Here is an 18273-nt window from a genome sequence, read left to right on the forward strand (position 1 = left end):
TGCAAAATTGTGCCTGAAAAACTAAAGTCAATTTCTGAAAATCTGGTCCTAAATATATGCATACATATATAATGTACAGAAGTCACTTCACCAGCCACTGATATGCCCCACCTGCCCCCGCCTCCTTTGGTGTGGAAAACAATAGCTGTTTTACAGCACACAGTAATACTATGTACCCAGTTAGGACAGAAAGAGCCACTTGACAAGAAGCATGTTTTATTGCAGGGTATCTAAAGTACCACAAAACTGGTTTTAAAGATCTGTGATTGTGAGAGCAGAATGACAGGATGGTACTAGGTTACCCCCCCCCAAAAAATTGTTTGAGTTGACTCATGTTTGTCTAAATTATTAATTGGTCTGTGTGACCTAAATTTTCTGCTTATTGACATTCAGACTCTGCTTTGCTGTTTCTTTGTACTCGAAACAAAATTTGGCATTTTTGACTTCCTCCATTTATCTACAAAGCACACGGACAGATTTATTATTGGAATAGGGAGAGATTTCAGTACCTGTTTCTTGACTCTAATATAGATTTGCAAGTCATATAGAAGTAGCAAATTCTTGTATTGTGTTTGCTGCATGAAAGTACAGGGAAGAGCTGATGCAAAACATGAGGGATATCTGGGAATGGGGAATCTGGTAGGAACATGCAGCATCCTTTGATTTTTTTTTTCTGCTTTCATAATCTTTTTCTTTCTTTCTATTACCTAGCATCTAGAGCAAGAGAAACACGAATTAAGGCGACGATTTGAGAACAGAGAAGGGGAATGGGAAGGAAGGGTGTCCGAGTTGGAGAGCGATGTGAAACAGCTACAGGATGAGTTGGAGAAGCAGCAGGTTCACCTTCGTGAAGCAGATCGAGAAAAAACACGAGCTGTCCAGGAACTATCTGAACAGAACCAAAGACTCTTGGATCAGCTCAGCAAGGTGAGGCCTTCTAGCAGGGGCAGGCGCAGGGGAGGTGGAAGTCCCCACATCATTAGTCAAATCTGTCATTCAGAAAAGTCTTGAACTCTTCTGTAATCAACCTTTTACACAAATGAGCAAGACCCTTTCCTTAAAAAAAAAAAAATCTATTCCATGTCTCGGGTCAAACTACATCAGTGCCCGTAACAAGATGTACTGTCCTTAAACTGCAGTTCATACCCTGAAAATGGGCTCTTCAAAGTGATCCACAACACATTCACATATTGTTAGTTGTACAATCAAGGCTGTTTTCTGTTTATTTTATGGATATTTTTCATCCAACTTCTTTTTTCCTCTCCAGTAACTTAAATCAGACTTCTAAACAGCTGTCAGCTTGAAGTGTCATTAATATTGTAGGTTTCAGAGTAGCAGCCGTGTTAGTCTGTATTCACAAAAAGAAAAGGAGTATAAATAAATTTGTTGTCTCTAAGGTGCCACAAGTACTCCTTTTCTTTTTATTAATATTGTACTATATGCAGGGCAAGACTAATCTACTGTCAATTTAATGATGACACCAAAGGCCTCATTCTGCCTCCAGTTACCCAGGTGTGACAGTTACTGAATTAAATGGTATCTGTACTGTTAGAACTGAGGGCAGAATTGGTCACCCCAAGATCATGCGCTCACTGAGGCTAATTCTGTCCATGGGTAAACATACAAAACCCTACTAACATCATTGGGGTTACATGATTTTTACTAAAGGCATAATTTGTCCCACTGCATGAAGGAGGATTGAAAATTGAAAACTAGGATGAGAAGTTTGTCTAGATTGAATGCATACCTTCAATAATTTAAAGACGGGTGATTTAAGGTTGTCAGGCCCCAAAATTAATTAAGAATCTGTATCTTTTGTCCTCCTTTATTCCATGGTACTCCCAGAGAACCAATAGAAATTTAACAGTCCATATGGTAGTACCCTTGCAAGAATGTCTCATGTGAATGTGGCAAATTACTCCAGCGTATCAAGTGCAGTACCTGGAGCAGTACAGAGCACTGTGTAGATTTCAGGCTAAAGATCCAGAACTGGGGCCAGTATGGAAGCAGCAGCTCAAAGTGTAGGTTTGAGCCAGGATTTTGTTGTCTAGAGCTGATAGGAACACAGTAGTTGGTAAAGGGAAAAATAAGGCCTGAGCCACAGTGCTGGCACCAGGAGAATATCAGTAGCTGGACACAGGGCCTCTGGCTGCAGCTGTGCATTTACTTTGTCTTTTTGTGTTTGTAGCTTCTGCAAGGTCTCTGTACGAGAGAAAAGATGAGCTTGTGGTTACAGCATTGGACTGAAACTTGGGAAATTATGGGTTTTGTTCTTAGCTCTGCCACAGATTATCTGTGTGGCATTGGGCATGTCACTTAATCGGTTTTATTTCCCCGTCTGCGGTTTTTATTTTTAATTGGTATAATAATCCTTCTCTAGCTCCTCAGGTGTAGAGGAAAAATTCATTAATGTTTGTGAAGTACTCTCAGACCACACTGATAGCGCTATATAAGTACCTAGTTATCTAGAATCTGCTCTTCTTAGCTCATACGACAATTCTGTCAAAGAGGGATATGAATCCACGGCTGAGGTCTTCCTTTAGGACTAGAGAGACATTCTGGAGGTTAGATTGATATTGCAGGGGGTAGAGGCTCAGGACTTCACATGAGTCAGGCTGTGAACTTAGTCCCAGTCAGATTTCTGCCAGTTTCAGGACCACTTTTTCACTGCCATGCTCTTTTCACAGCGTCATTAAGACAATGACATAAAAGGTTGTAGCTTGCAGGCATCACAACAAGCTGAAAGATGATTTCAGAAAAGACAAACCTTTTCCTTTGGCTTTGGGCCACACAGGATTATAATTATATAGCATTTATAGTATTAGGAACACCTAGAGGCCTCAGTCTGGGCCCCATTGCACTGTGCAAACATAGCATATGGCAGTTCCTTCCTAGAGAGTCACAGTGTTCCACCACCATCCAAGTCCTAACTGGTCTTTTTGGTCCTTTAAATCCCTGCTACTTCCAGAGATCTATGCTTGGTGTCCCTCCTTATCCATTTCTACAGAGCCTGTGTGCCCCACAAAGACACTGGGGGGTGCGGGGAGACGCTCATCTCTTTAGAACTCCAGTCTTGGTGCTGAATTTCACATATGCAGTGACAATCAGCCCCCTTCTTAGAGATAAAGAGGGTGGATTTATGGGGAGAATTTATTGAGTGAACTTCAGATACTAGTAAGCAATGTAGTTCTCAGCATTTCAGTTTGGCACCTGTGCAACAGTTCCTGACATTTAATATACATCTTTCATCATCATCATCTTTTGTTTTAAATTCTTACTGGGATGAAGCCATGGGAATCTTGGTAAATTGCAGTTGAAGTGGCAGGGTCTAATAGCTTGAAATCAGATTGTTGCTCATTGTATCCAATTTCTGTTTTTTAATCTAAGCCTGATTAGTACATGGATGAGTGACTACCTAAGAATGCTTAGTGTTCTACATTTGTTGTTCCTCTGTAATGTAACCGTTGCTCTTAATGATCCCGTATCTTAGTCTGAAGATATATATGTGATATCTTACCCGGTAGAAGTGCTTTGCAGTGTTATGTGAGTGACTTTAGCTCTCTGTACATCAGTTTTCCTGCATCTGTAAAACTGAAGATAATATTTTCTTTCCTCACAGGGGTGATGAGAGGATAAATTAATGTTTGTAAAGTGATTTGAGATCTTCAGATGAGAAAGCGGCATAGATGTGTAAAGTTCTACTACTAACAGTTAATATTATTATATTACGGGTACTTAACCTACCCTTGAAATGCAGCTCCTTGGGGAGGTTTGTTTGTAACAAAACAGAGCAACACAACTCAGCAGTTTAAAACGGGGAGTGAAAAAGAATATTGTATCCATTTGAAATTCAGGGAGAATTTAGGTGGGGGGTACTGAGATCATAATGAAAGACTATTGTGATACCTACATAAAAAAGTAAAAGTTTAAGGTCTCCACAGCAACCTCTGAGTTTCCTGATTTGTGATTAAAATCTCAGTTGTATGTTGGATTAATTCACACGTACAAAGTATTATTGTAATAAGTCTGGTACAGGCCCCAATCTGAGGTAAAGGAGAATATCTGTAAGCGGTAAAATGTCTGACACATAGTTGATTAGTTCTGATTCTGCCTAAATGCAGGGGAGTGGTATGCATAAATATGACTTAGAAATTCATTATAATGTTTAAGTATCAAGTGTAGGAGACAAAAAGAAAAGGAGTACTTGTGGCACCTTAGAGACTAACCAATTTATTTTAGCATAAGCTTTCGTGAGCTAAGCTCACTTCATCGGATGCATAGTGTGGAAAGTATAGAAGATCTTTTTATACACACAAAGCATGAAAAAATGGGTGTTTACCACTACAAAAGGTTTTCTCTCTCCCCCCACCCCACTCTCCTGCTGGTAATAGCTTATCTAAAGTGATCACTCTCCTTACAATGTGTATGATAATCAAGTTGGGCCATTTCCAGCACAAATCCAGGTTTTCTCCCTATACTTTCCACAGTATGCATCCGATGAAGTGAGCTGTAGCTCATGAAAGCTTATGCTCAAATAAATTGGTTAGTCTCTAAGGTGCCACAAGTCCTCCTTTTCTTTTTGCAAATATAGACTAACACGGCTGTTACTCTGAAAAGTATAGGAGACAAAGGATGGTCCTGTGGTTGAGGCACAGGTTCATTACCTCCAAATTCCCTCTGTGACCTTGGGCGAGGTGCTTAATCTATCTCAGTTTCCCATCTGTGAAATCGAGATAATGCTCCCTTTCTCCTACACTTTCTATCTTGTCTATTTAGACCATAGGCTTTCTGGAGCAGGGACAGTCTCTTCCTATGTGTTTCTAAAGCAAATAACACACTGAGACCCCAATCACTGTTCAGGCCTCTAATTGCTTCTGTAATATAAATAATAATAATAATGACCTTCTACTTAGAATGCGAGAAAGTATTTGCTTCTTCCTCTGTCAGGAAGTGATTGAAGGAATCTTTCATGTTGTTTCTGAAATAGGTTTTAGCAGATGGCTTTCCCACATACTTCCTCCTACCAAGCAAGGGACTGCTGTAGCCTGTTGCTGCATCTACAGTTTGGATGAGGATGTATCATTCCCTGTTTAGTTAAGCTTCTTTTACAGTACATGGAGCATTAAGAAGTAATTTAACAACATCAAGCTCCAGTAGTTTTTGCAATGAAAATCTGTTCTCTGTGGCAGGAAGAAGCGTGTATTATCTTGTGTTGCTGGAATAGCTTTTAGTGTTTAGAGAAACTGAAGTCTTAAGTTGCCTTGGTTTCCCTCTAGCATAGTTCTTCAGTAGAGTCACCGTAGTTTTTGTATTCTGACATCTCCGGTGACATGGTGTTGTAATGAATGAGCTATTTCAATCAATCCCTCTAGAGTAGAGAGAAAAAACTTGGGAAAGATTAGCCAGCCTGCTTCAGGTACAAGTCTCCAGAGCAGGTTTTAGTTACTAGCCACATGCCGTCCATTCAGTGACTGATCTGTCTCAATTTTTAAACGGGTGTTTCCTCTTCAGATTCAGTATTAAGGGATGGAAGCTTCATAGGAGTGGAAGCAGGGGTGAAAATAATGTAGAAGTCTTACCGGTATGGGAGCCTGGCTCCAGGCAGAAGGGGCAGGGCCTCAGGTGGAAGGGGCAGGGCTAGGGGGTCAGCCTCCCCCAGCCAGCCCTTCAATGGCCATGGTAGTAACGGCAGCAGCCAGGAGTCCCAGGCCCTTTTAAATCGCTGGGCCGTGGGGCAGTTGCCCCCGCCCCCTCTGACGGCGCTGGGGAAGGGGCGCAACAAAAGGAGCAGCAATATTCGTTGGTGGTGTACAAGTCCGTACCAGTGGCCACTTCTTACTGGTATGCTGTACCGGCCCACTTTCACCTCTGCATAGAAGTGAAGCTCTCTTCTTGCCCTTTGCCTTCGTTTTTTTGGCAAGAAATGCTTTTATTCCAGAGTTGCAGGCCAGATAATGTTATCCTTTCTCAACCGCTTCTATTGAGTACCTTTTCTGGCTACCCTTGCCCTACTCAGAGCAGTGTGGAGTTTTTTGTTTGCAGTTAGTAAGCTGAAGGGTTTTTTTAAATGTTTGTTTCTATTGGTTCTGGCAGTATAGGAACTATATAAGTTTTAGGTAATTCATCTAGGTTCACATACACATATTAAGCTGGTTTTGCAGAGTACATTTCCAGATTTGGCATTGTTGCTAATTATTCTGCTGTTGCCTCAGCCCTGGAAGGATCTTCCTGTGAATTACTAGTTCTGCATCCTGGGGCTTGCAATTTAATCATTGATTTGTTTTTTAAAGTACCGTTTTAATTTTGTTGTGGCTAGAATTGTTTTAATGAAGCAGCACTCAGCTGCCTGCTACTGAAGCGTTTGTATTGTATCTTCGCACAGGAGGATCTTCAGGTATACATTGCCTGTAAGTGACGCAAAGTTGGGTTCAGAGGCCAAAGGTGACCTGACCTGAGTCAGTGTATCTTGATAAGTCTCGTTCTGATGTACCGCATATTCAATAGGGGACACATGTCTGCCTAGACGTGGGGGCGGGGCCAAGATTGCAAAAGTCAAAATATTTATTGTCAAAGGCCCAGATCCAAGCCCATTGAAAGACTCCCGTTGACTTCATGGGGCTTTGGCTCAAGCCCTTTACGAATTGTATGGGCCTGTTTGGCTGCCCCGCCATTCCCTGATAGTTAAAAATCCCCATATCATTTACAGGACCCTGTTTATTCCATGCACATGGAATTTTTCTGCAGAATTCACCATGCCAGGAAAGGCTTCTGATTAAAATAGATTAATACCATAGCAGAGACTCCAAGATCATAATCCAGCTTCATGCCATATCATGACCAGATTATTGGGACTTTTCTACTAAAGGCATAATTTGTCCCACTGCATGAAGGATTGAAAATTGAAAACTAGGATGAGAAGTTTGTCTAGATTGAATGCATACCTTCAATAATTTAAAGATGGGTGATTTAAGGTTGTCAGGCCCCAAAACTAATTAAGAATCTGTATCTTTTGTCCTCCTTTATTCCATGGTACTCCCAGAGAACCAATAGAAATTTAACAATCCATATGGTAGTACCCTTGCAAGAATGTCTCACGTGAATGTGGCAAATTACTCCAGCGTATCAAGTGCAGTACCTGGAGCAGTACAGAGCACTGTGTAGATTTCAGGCTAAAGATCCAGAACTGGGACATTGCCACAGCTGAGTGTTCTTCCCTGGAAAGCCCCTCATCAAGCTGATTCAGTGCTGTAGATGGATGCTAAGAAACATATTCAAATAATTTGTAAGCAAAAATTTTGACTTGTCTGTCCAGAAAGGCAGTGGTGTTCATAGAGAGATGCAGAGAAGTTTTAAGATTATAAACTGCTTTAATGACACTTTAAGATCACTGTAGATCTCTCCCCATTGATGTGCTTAACAAAGGCTTCCTGCTAGTTACATGGGGGATGGCTGCATTATCTATACCTCTAGTTTGAAATATCTAGACTGCTTGGAACCACAAGTTTGAAGTCCAGGAGAGTCAGGTTAGCCCTCTATTTTGAGGTAAATAACTAAATCCAGTAAACTGCATAGGATGAATTTCAGCTCAGACCTTTAAAGTGAGGTCCCATCTCTTCACTCTGGGCATTCAGGATCCCATGGCCCTTGACGTAAATTTATGGTTTTGTCCTAGCTTTCTTAATCACACTGTCCCTTGCCTCCATATTTATAAGCAACAAGTGATTTTTCCTCTCTAGGAGCCCCCAAGGGCACATCTTTTAACTTCACTGAAATATACTTGGGGGAAACGCTCAGTGTCAGAGTGGAGAAATTCTTTTGTTAACAAATTTAAGAGGGGGCAGGAGGAGCAGTCCTCCCTGGCATGTGTGCACAGATAGCTACTCCCTTCATCCCAGCTATGGCTGAATTTCAGGGGTACTGCATGTATGTATTAAGGTTGGTTGAAGTGTTTCAGGATGAAAGGTACTATGTAACTATAAGGTGCTATTATTTTCAGGATAATCCCTAGGCATGTTAGTAACTAGGCAAATGCTGCACTCTGCCTGGTGGCAAAGGAGAGGGAGATCAGCAGATTTTACAGGATGCAGTTCTAGGGGAGGATTGTTTAGTGTTTGCTGATTGTAGTAGGTGTGTTTTTCCACCCTCAGCCCTCCCCTGGACACCATCGGGGTGGGAGAATGTTGGTGTTTTCCCATCTGATTCCTGCAGCAAGGCTTTACGGGGGTGAGAGGGTACTCGACTCAGCGTCATCCCAGCTTTTGCCTGGGGATGATCAATCTCACTCTACGCTGCCTATTTGCCATTTCCAGAGCTGCTCAGCAGCCCCGTCACCAGTTGCTAGGCTACAGCCTATGACATTGTCCCAGACTGGTGATGTTGCCATGGTGACAAGGTTGTTATTCCACTTGTGAGTCCGCTGCGGTCAGGCTGCAAGTGTATGGAAGACGCAGTTGTGACGTCTAAGCTGGTCAGTCAGGAACCATCTGACATCCCTATTAAATGATTAGCTGCAGGGAAGTAGCACACTCCCATCTCCTGAATTGGGCATGGTGCATGTTGTAGGGCTGCACCTGAAAACAGGTCCTCCTTTATTTGCTTTAGACTTCCAAAAATTGTAATGGAGATTTACCAGCCCAAGAATGAAAGCCCATACCTTACTCTCACAGGCGATGATGAATAATATTTTATTCACCTGTCAAAAATAATTTGCTCCAGGCAAGTGGCCAAGTAGAATTTAGCAAGGCTCACTGTACTGAAATAAGTTGATAAAATGCATTTTTCCCCACCCACAACAAAGAAGGTGGTGAATTTTTCTGTTTATATATAATAAATCTGTTAAGCCTGGAATTAGAAGGTACAAATTCTTTCACTTAAGTGAGAGCTGCGCCGGCTTATATCAGGCTGAATTTGGTCTCGTATCTTACTTATATACAAGTGCCTTTGCTCCAAGAATCACAGTGCTAAGCCAACAAGCCTCACAGCATTTCTATATTCCCTGTTTTGTAGACTGGGGAAACCAAGGCACAAAATGGCGGTAGCTACTTGCCCCAACTGGTGGTGGACCTAGGACTCCTGATTCCCGCTCCCCGGCCTTGAACCCAACCATTGCCTCCTTTGGGGTATGCCCCGTCTGAGTGCTAGTCCCCAAAGTAGCAGATATATCACATGCATAATTTGTAGGGTAGTTCACTGATAAATGGCTATAACTGGAACTCACTGGCCTTTCTTATACTTTAGATAGTGGTTGGAGCGGCTAAATCTGGATCTGTGCTTAGAGTTTGGGTTTGGTGCTGAAATCTCAGCTGTTTTCATGAGCTTTAATGATGGAAGTCACATAGGATGAGCTGGCTTTCAGATTTCTACCCCCTTGAGACACATCTGGAAAATAGGCCCTTTCTGGAATCTGACCTGGTACCAAAACTGAATTGGGTTTTGATCTGAAATCATTTCCCACTGGCCTTCTCATGCTAAACAAATTCAGCAGGTCTAATTTGAATCAGTGTCTAATTTTAATGTTTATAGTGATGGTCTTGTGCAGCACCTCAGATAAGGGTAGGAAAGGAAATTTTAAAAATATTATTTTTGCTTATTCACACTTGCAGCTGTAAATCTGCTCCAGCAGGTTCTAGAAAACTGAGACAGTGTTGGAGTCCACACATTGCAATTCTAGCTGAAACCAGGGCTATTCAAAACTCTGAGCTTTGCAAACATCTTTGAAAGAGCCTTTACTCTAATATATGCTTATCTTAGAACATAAAGGCCTTTTAAATGGCTAGTTTAATAAAGTAATTTTAAAACTACACAAGTTCAAGAGTAGAGTAAGGTCTCCTTTCCATTAGCTTTATTAAATGAGCACACTTAGTGTTCTAGTTATTTATGAAACATGAGTCGTCTTGCATGAAGACCAAACCTTTATTAAATTGTTTGTATAGAATCATGTTTAGCAACTTATCATACATCTTATTTGAAAGACACTCTTATAGGATTAACTGGAGCTTCTTACAGACCTTTGATAAGGTGTTGCACAACTATTTAAATATAGAACTGGATTGAGCTCAGTTAGACCGACATGTTGGCAACACTAATTATGGCACAGAAAGACAAGATGGTTGCTGGGTAAGACTGCCAGCATACACTTGACTGAAAGTGCAAGGCGCTGTCACTTTTGAGTGGTGACATTTGGGAGTGGGTGGGTTGTGAGGCTGATTTTTCTATAAGTGTTACTGGTATTGCAGTCTGACAGCTTTCTATTGTGCATCTGAAAGACAAATTGCATGCAGAGGAAGATGGGGTGGGAAAGGAGTCTGACACACACAGATTTTATAGACCAAAATGAAATGCGTGGGGACACAAGTAACTTGCATGGATAGTGGTAGCTTAGGAGTAGAATTTGAATATAGAAAAGTGAACATTTAAAGCAAATGACAAAACTGACCTGGTGCAATTGCTTCATGGGATCAGAGCTCACAACCCAGCCAGTAGAAAAACATTGCAAAGGCAGTTTTGCTCACCTCCATGTACTAACTCTGGTGGGAGTTGCATCCAGCCCTCCTTGATGGCTAGGAGGATTGCCAAGGTCCAGAGAAGGGGGATGGAAGAGATCAAAACTAGGAGGAGAACTCCCAGTGGGAGCAAAGTTCTAACGCTTTGGTAACTACTCCTTAAAATGCTCTAATTGTCTATCTTCGATGTTTTTCATTTAAACATTTAAGAAAAAAAAACTACTGAATTTTCTATCTTTTGCACAGATCATGATGTATATGAAGGTAGTCACAAGAAAACTGTTAATGAATCTGGCACAGGAATTTTCTCCACCAATATACATGCACCTAAAATGTGCCATTCACATCTGAACTTGCCCTTCATAGAGCAATTAGTGGATCCATTTGGAAGATCACGAACAGTAGTACTGTAATTTGCTCTGAAGCAGGTGTTGTGAGCCAATCACTGGTTGCCCTTAGCTTCCTAGTCATTACATCATCTTCTCGTCCCGGACATACATCCCTTCCTACCTTATCACAATCATTCAAGTTCTCTAAAATCTATTCTGGACTCAGCTATTCTGAACACTGAAGCTGCTGTGCATTTTCTCTTGGCCCTCAAAGGCGTATTTTTCCCTGGTATGCGCAAAACCTCCTCAGTTTTCCCGTCCCAAAATTGTTAATCTAACCTGAAATTAGCCATCAGCCCCAGGCTAACATAATTAACCTTATCGAACTGATTTGTTTGTCCGCAAGCAGACACAAGACTGTGTTCTCTACTCTCATTTACTTTGGTGTGACCTGGCTGAGTTTATCATATTTCAGTGGTGCAACTGAGGGGAGAGTTTGGCCCCATGAGTCAGTCATTTTCTTGGGGGAAAGTTTTCCCAGAAGGAATCTGCTTCCAAAATTCATATCCATTTTTGTAGGTTATTAGGGGCAGCCACTTTCAGAAACTGGTTTTGTTTAGCACCCCATTTAGTTTAAGTTGTTTGTTTGCCTATTCTTTTCCAAAATGCATTACCACCTCAGGGTGGTAGCCCACAAACTCAGATGGGGATAATAGCACTTCCCTATCTCACAAGATAAAATATATTAAAGGTTATGAGGGGCTCAGATACTTTGGTAATGGGAACATATACTCATCAGATGAGGGCCATATAAGTACTTGATGCATTTTGTCATAGATTAGAATATTTTAATATAGCTCCTAGTGCAACACCAATAAGATGATGCATTGGGAGACCAAGTATTGGTTTCAAACAATTTTTTGAATTCTCCTCTTGATCTCCTGGAGATAGATAGATAGATAGATATAGCACATAAATTCCTTAGCCTATAAAACACTAGGAGAAAAGGCCATGGATAAATCATTTTGAAACTTTAGCTTAGAAAACCTAGTGACCCATCACCCTTCCTGAGCAGTGTAACTTCAAGACAGAGTATTCAAGAATTAATGGAAGAACAGAATACAAAGATGATTTATCTATAGACTGACACCCATCATTATTGCAGTGGGAAACTACATGGACAACTTGGCCTAGGTTTGTGATTGAGTTAGTAGTAGGATTAAAGAACAGAGAGACGTTAAATATTAATGACACTCTTGCCTTTAAATCTGAGATATTAAAAAGCCAGGGGCATAGCTCCAGGGTACACTTCCAGGCATGCTGGCCAATCCAGGAGGAAGGTTTTTTTAATCTTTACACCAAAGATACTACACAGGGTGCAATGAAGAGACAGCTTATAGACCAAGACATCTCTTAATGAAGTCACAAAGAAACCAGTAGTTATATATAACATGCACATTGTGAAAAATTCTGTATTCTTTGGACCAGCAGAATCTGTCTAAAAGTGCCCTGAAAAGGAAGGACATTGCAATTTGTGCCCTTTTCATAGAATATCAGGGTTGGAAGGGACCTCAGGAGGTCATCTAGTCCAACCCCCTGCTCAAAACAGAACCAATCCCCAACTAAAGCATCCCAGCCAGGGCTTTGTCAAGCCTGACCTTAAAAACCTCTAAGGAAGGAGATTCCACCACCTCCCTAGGTAACCCATTCCAGTGCTTCACTACCCCCCTAGTGAAGAAGATTTTCCTAATATCCAACCTAAACCTCCCCCACTGCAACTTGAGACCACTACTCCTCGTTCTGTCATCTGGTACCACTGAGAACACTCTAGATCCATCCTCTTTGGAACCTCCTTTCAGGTAGTTGAAAGCAACTATTAAATCCCCCCTCATTCTTCTCTTCCGCAGACTAAACAATCCCAGTTCCCTTAGCCTCTCCTCATAAGTCATGTGCTCCAGCCCCCTAATCATTTTTGTTGCCCTTCACTGGATGCTTTCCAATTTTTCCACATCCTTCTTATAGTGTGGGGCCCAAAACTGGACACAGTACTCCAGATGAGGCCTCACCCATGCCCAATAGAGGGGAATGAATTGTTTCATAACATACAGTGGGGGGGGGGGTCTAAAAGATATTGGGATATTTCTTCAAAACAAGGTGGTGTTTTGTTTTGTTTTTTTATTAGAAACTCAGGTCCTGTTTACCTTGGAAGATTCTGTGATGAGTGGAGAACTAGTGAAATGACCTCACAAGAATCATGCATGAAAGATTAGCAATTGAGAGGATGGCCTTTAGACAAAATTATTTGTTTTGTGAAATTGTAGTTAACTACAATGACTAATATTTTGGAGAAAGGAGATCTGTTGTTAAAGATACAACCACCTTGTTCCATTAGTCATCTTATGAAAGATGAACAATACAATTCATCTGAAATAGCTATCTGATCCTTCAGCAAAATCATAGATCAGAGTGGACATTCCAGAGAGTTCTAAGATTTAAAAAAAAAAAACGGGTAGAGGGGTTGTGGGGGTGGAAACCAAGACTTTTTTTTTTTTTAATTTAAAAGGACATATGCTTTGGAAATATTTTGTCCAGCCAAGCTGAGAGTAAAGTATGCAGGCATAAAGCATCTCTTTCCTGGGATGAAATAGCGAATGGAAAGTCAGGGAAAGGTTCCAAGGCAGATTGTTGCACCTTGACGAATATTAGAAGCACTCTATGTCAGCTTCATTTTACTTCTGACTCTTTTACACGATGCGGCAAGAAAAGTGTTCCTAAAACGGCAGTTATTCTAAAAGTTAACAGACTGATTCTCTTTAACACGATGTTTGTTTATAAAGTAGCTTTCATTGACCTTTTATAAAGGTCTACATTCACTGCAGTGAATAGTGTCAGCGTGCCTTTGTCTAGAAAAACGTAGATTTCTACTGACGGTTGTACTTCATGGGCTAAATGTTTGTTCCTTGCTGCCTGTCATACTTTATCTTTTGTCTTCTCTTCCCCTTAGCATAGATGGCCAAAAAATAACAGTTAGCTAAATAGTTCGGATTTAAATACCAGATTAGCTATCCTTGGGTTTATAGGTTTGAGATATTAGTTTGTGGAGGCCGGTTACTGAAGAAAATGATTGTTGCAGCTATACCACCTCACCTTGCAGCCTCTTAGAAAGTGGTAAGTGAGATTTAAAAAGAAAAAAAACCCTCAGTACTGAACCACTGTGGCATCAGGGAGCTCTGCGCTGTTCAAGGTCAAGCTTTTTGAGGAAGGCTAGTCCAGTGGTTTGGGCAATAGCCTAGGACTTGAGAGACCTGGGTTCAAGTCCTTGCTTTGCCACCGACTTCCTATATGACCATGGGGGAGTCATTTAGTCTTTCTGTGCCTCCGTTCCCCATTTGTAAAATGGGGATAATAGCACTGCCCTGCCTCAAGGGAGTGTTGAAAGGATAATACATTAAAGATTGTGAGGTGCTCAGATCCTCTGATAACGGGGATATTAAGTAGATCTTTTGGAAGAGATGCAAAACCGATTCTGCCTGCTTGTTGTTTTGAAGATCCTTCTAGACCCAGTAAGGTCTATTGCTAGACTCTCCATCTGCAACTCTGGCTCTTTCCTCATTCTGTTTCAGAACAAAAAAAAAAACTTATCAATTTTTAGGGCACTTGTATCTGAAGCAATGAGTGCCTATAAAGCCTACACCAGAGATGCTGAGACATGTTTTGACTAAAAGGATGCACACACACAAGAGGAAAATTTATATTTTTCAACCTTTAAAAACCAACTCCTAAACACACCGATTGAGATTAAATATCTGAAGTTAAAAATTCAAATAACCTGCCTCAAGACACTTCACTCCTGCCTCCACATTGTGGATGAGATTTTATGGCCCTTCACAGAAGGATGCCTTCCAAGGGATGCCTTGTTTGTTCAGAATAACGGACATTTACTGGACATGAATTCCAAAGAGGTGAATGGAAAAGGATTTGTTTTACAGGGTGTGAAAGAAGAATTGAGGGATAGATGGGAACCCTGCTCAGCTGAGTCCAGGGACACTGCCCCATGTTTAAACTACTGTGTAAAGCTGACTTTTCGTCTAGCCCCCTTGTTTGAACCCCCCTTAAAATGGAAGGAGTGAGGGGGCAGCTGTAGATAGTGGCACTGAGATTAGCAGCTGCTGCTATGAGCCTTCTGAAAAGCTCCTCCTAACCCAAGTACAGGGGATAAACCAGCTGATTTTCTTTGAAGCCTCCCACAATAGAAGGTGTTATCCAGCCCACCAGCTCATCACTGCTGCTTACTGAGATTAGCAGTGACAGAGAGATTGTCTGTGATGGACCAGCTGCTAGTGACACATTCCTCCTCCCCCCACTTCAAGGAGAGTGATTTGTGTCAAGTCTTAAACTTGGGGAATCCTCTCCCTGTTTCTTTTCTGCTTTACAATCCATACTCGAGGCCCTCTGTCACGGGCGGAGGAAAACTAAACTGGGCTAATGTTGAGGAAAACAAGTGAATTCTTTGTTGCTCACCAGCATTTCTCCTTAATCAGCCAGAGGGGTTGCATTTGCCTAACATGATGCATTCTTGTCTTGCCAAAGGCTGAAAGCGCCGTCTCCTGGGCACTCCCAGCCACTCCCAGCCTGGGGACTGGCTCACATGGTAGCCATTGTGAGCTTTGTGCTAGTAGAGACTCTTCAAGTCAGGAGAGTGGGTAGCTTAGTTTGACTGGACATACTTGCATGCAAGCCACCCATTATAAAAGTTAACTCCTCCCACATACCTTGAAAAAAATTTTTTGCAAAGTTAGTGCCTGGAGCTGCCCATCTCACAGGTAGGAGGGAGAAATATAGTAGCTGATAATCTCTCTAGGAAGCAGTTTCCAAACCAACATTTATATGCACTCCCCACCCCAAAAAAACTGCCTTGAAACACCGGCAACACTTTCTCATAATATATGTGGATACATATTGTAGATACAGGATTTACATTCTTCCCCCCCCCCCCCAATACAAAGGGCAAACAGATGGTCACTGATCTCAGGACACTGATGCTTTGTCCCTCTAGCTGCATTACAGTAGATAAGGCAATGAAGGGCAACTTGGAAATGACAGGGCTAGGTTTCCCCCCCATCTAGCTGCTGTTTTACATGGCAGAACAGTGATTTTGGACTCAATCTGAAATGAATCTTCCAAAATTCACCATGGAGGAGAGACATTTAAGTAAAAGCTGTTCACATAATGTATTTGTGGTACATTTAAACCAGCATCATCAGGCAACTATCCATAAATACCCTTCTCGCATCTCTTGTCACACTAAGATAATGCCTCATCTGACAGTTACCATGGACACAAGTGTAATACTAGCAGGGATTAGCCCCAGTGAGCCTTATAACCTGGTGTAAATTCCTGCTCTGTGAAGTTACTGGAAAAGAAGAGCATTGACCAGCTGTAAGGAGGGGCACGTCTCTCCCCTTTTGACAGGGTGGGAGGCCATGCCTCCTCACTGTTTCTTAAGCAGGGCGCAGCTCCCAGCTGGTGAGTCCACATGGTGATTAATCCAAGTAGCAGTTAGTCCCTCTGCCCAGTCAGGGCAGTGAACAGTTAACAGGCCTGTCTGACAATCAGCCCAGGCCTTAATTAAGTCTTTCCACCCCAGTCCCTTAGTCAGGGCAATTCACAGTTTATAGCTCAGGTTGAGTCCATGTGAAACAGCCCAGCAGGTCAGGGTGAGGAATTAGCTCTCAACTGGGAGCAACAGCAAATGCTCCTGGTGCCTTAGCTCCAGCAGGTGCCAGATCAATTCAGGCCTCCGAGTGGCGAGGTGGCCACCCTCCACAGGTGGGCTGCCCAGGGTAGGGGGATGCAGGCCCTCCCTCTCCACTGTATCCCAGCCCAGGGCCCTGTTAGTGGCAGGGTAGTTCACCACTAGATCAGCAGGGATCCACCCACAACACTGTGGCCAGTTCACAATAATTCCACAGCCAAACCCTATTCAGCATCCCTGGACTCCTTCCTACCCTTTTCAGAGTAGCAGCCGTGTTAGTCTGTATTTGCAAAAAGAAAAGGAGTACTAGTGGCACCTTAGAGACTAACCAATTTATTTGAGCATAAGCTTTCGTGAGCTACAGCTCACTTCATCGGATGCATACTGATGAAGTGAGCTGTAGCTCACGAAAGCTTATGCTCAGATAAATTGGTTAGTCTCTAAGGTGCCACTAGTACTCCTTTTCTTTTTTCCTACCCTTTGGGGCACCTGGGTTCCAGGGTCATCTTTGGTCTCTCTGGGGCAAACAGCCAATGGGAGCCCCGGCAGTTCTGGGGTATTCAGTTTTAGGATGGTTCATCTGTGTTGCTGGTCTCCGGCAATTCAGGTAACTCCTCTGGTTGGGCAGCTATCTCCTTCAGCTCCAGGCCCCAGCAGCAAGGAAGAGAGATCCTGCTCCTCTAACAACCCTCTCCTTACTGAGCTAGGCGGCTGGCCTTTTATAGTCCAGCTTCCTGTCCCACCCCTCTGCTTGCAGCAGGGGCAGCTGCAGGTGGCCTGGTTCTGCCCACCAGGGGGCGATCTCTGGTCTTTCCCCTTCTGACAGGGCGGGAGGCCACATCTCCTCGCTGCACCAGGTTATGTTAAAAAGTGCTGCAGTGAGATTATTACTTCCACCAATTCCAAAGCTCCTCTGTAAACTTGATGAAAGAGGGGAAAGCCAGTATTCTGTTTCCAAAAACTAGGGTTTGCACCAGCTCTCCCAGTTAACAGGCTCAAGGTGTGTGGATATACTTAATGCCTCACAGCTTGACGGGTAAAGGTGTATTTTGAATCAGCACTTGACAAAAGGCTTGTGCTGAAAAGTTGGACTTTAATATCTTTATCTCCTTAGTCCCTTGGTGCCAATGGATATCATGCTGGGAAGTTCCACATCCCCACAACAAGGGCTTAATGAACCTATGCTGCCCTTCTCCGCCTCTCCCTCCTTAACCTGTTAATTTCTGAATACTGTTCAGTCTGGGTTTGGATCACTCCTTGGTAATATGGACACAGGAGCAGCCTTAGCTGATACTATTTGTGTAAAGTCCTTCAGGGACCTTACACCAATAGAAGATCAGGCATAGAAGATTTCCACTCCACAAAAACCCCTTCTTGATGTGCCCTGTCCTTTCCCTTACACCAAGGAGGGGACTGACTGGCACAGAAGATGACAGAACTGCCTCTGCTAGCTTTGCACCAGCAGAGAGTTCCTCTGCATAGGAGGATTTCTTCATTGGCTATGACCAGCCAGTTTCAAGGCCACTTTGAGATGCATGATAAGCAGAGCAAAGTGACTTTAGCAGACCAGTGAATTCAGCACACAGTATGCTTTCCACACACCTCCAGTATACATACTGCAGGTTCACATTCCTAAGATATGAAGCTCTTGAATTTTTCTTACTGGAAAAACAGCTTGGTAAGCAAA

General features: G+C 42.5%; 1 protein-coding gene across 4 annotated transcripts in view; it reads left to right on the forward strand.

Moving 5' to 3' along the window:
- Nucleotides 1-18273, forward strand: part of BICDL1 (BICD family like cargo adaptor 1) — a 67490-nt gene that overhangs the window by 6414 nt on the left and 42803 nt on the right. For all 4 annotated transcript variants that reach the window (XR_012155034.1, XM_073312586.1, XM_073312587.1 and 1 more), the window contains exon 2: nucleotides 712-927. Coding sequence is in view for 3 of the 4 variants with exons in the window: in XM_073312586.1 (XP_073168687.1) it covers nucleotides 712-927 (216 nt within the window). In the remaining variant the exon portion in view is untranslated. The remainder of the gene's footprint in view (nucleotides 1-711; nucleotides 928-18273) is intronic.

This window comes from Lepidochelys kempii, chromosome 15 (genome assembly GCF_965140265.1).
Source record: "Lepidochelys kempii isolate rLepKem1 chromosome 15, rLepKem1.hap2, whole genome shotgun sequence".
NCBI lineage: Eukaryota > Metazoa > Chordata > Testudines > Cheloniidae > Lepidochelys > Lepidochelys kempii.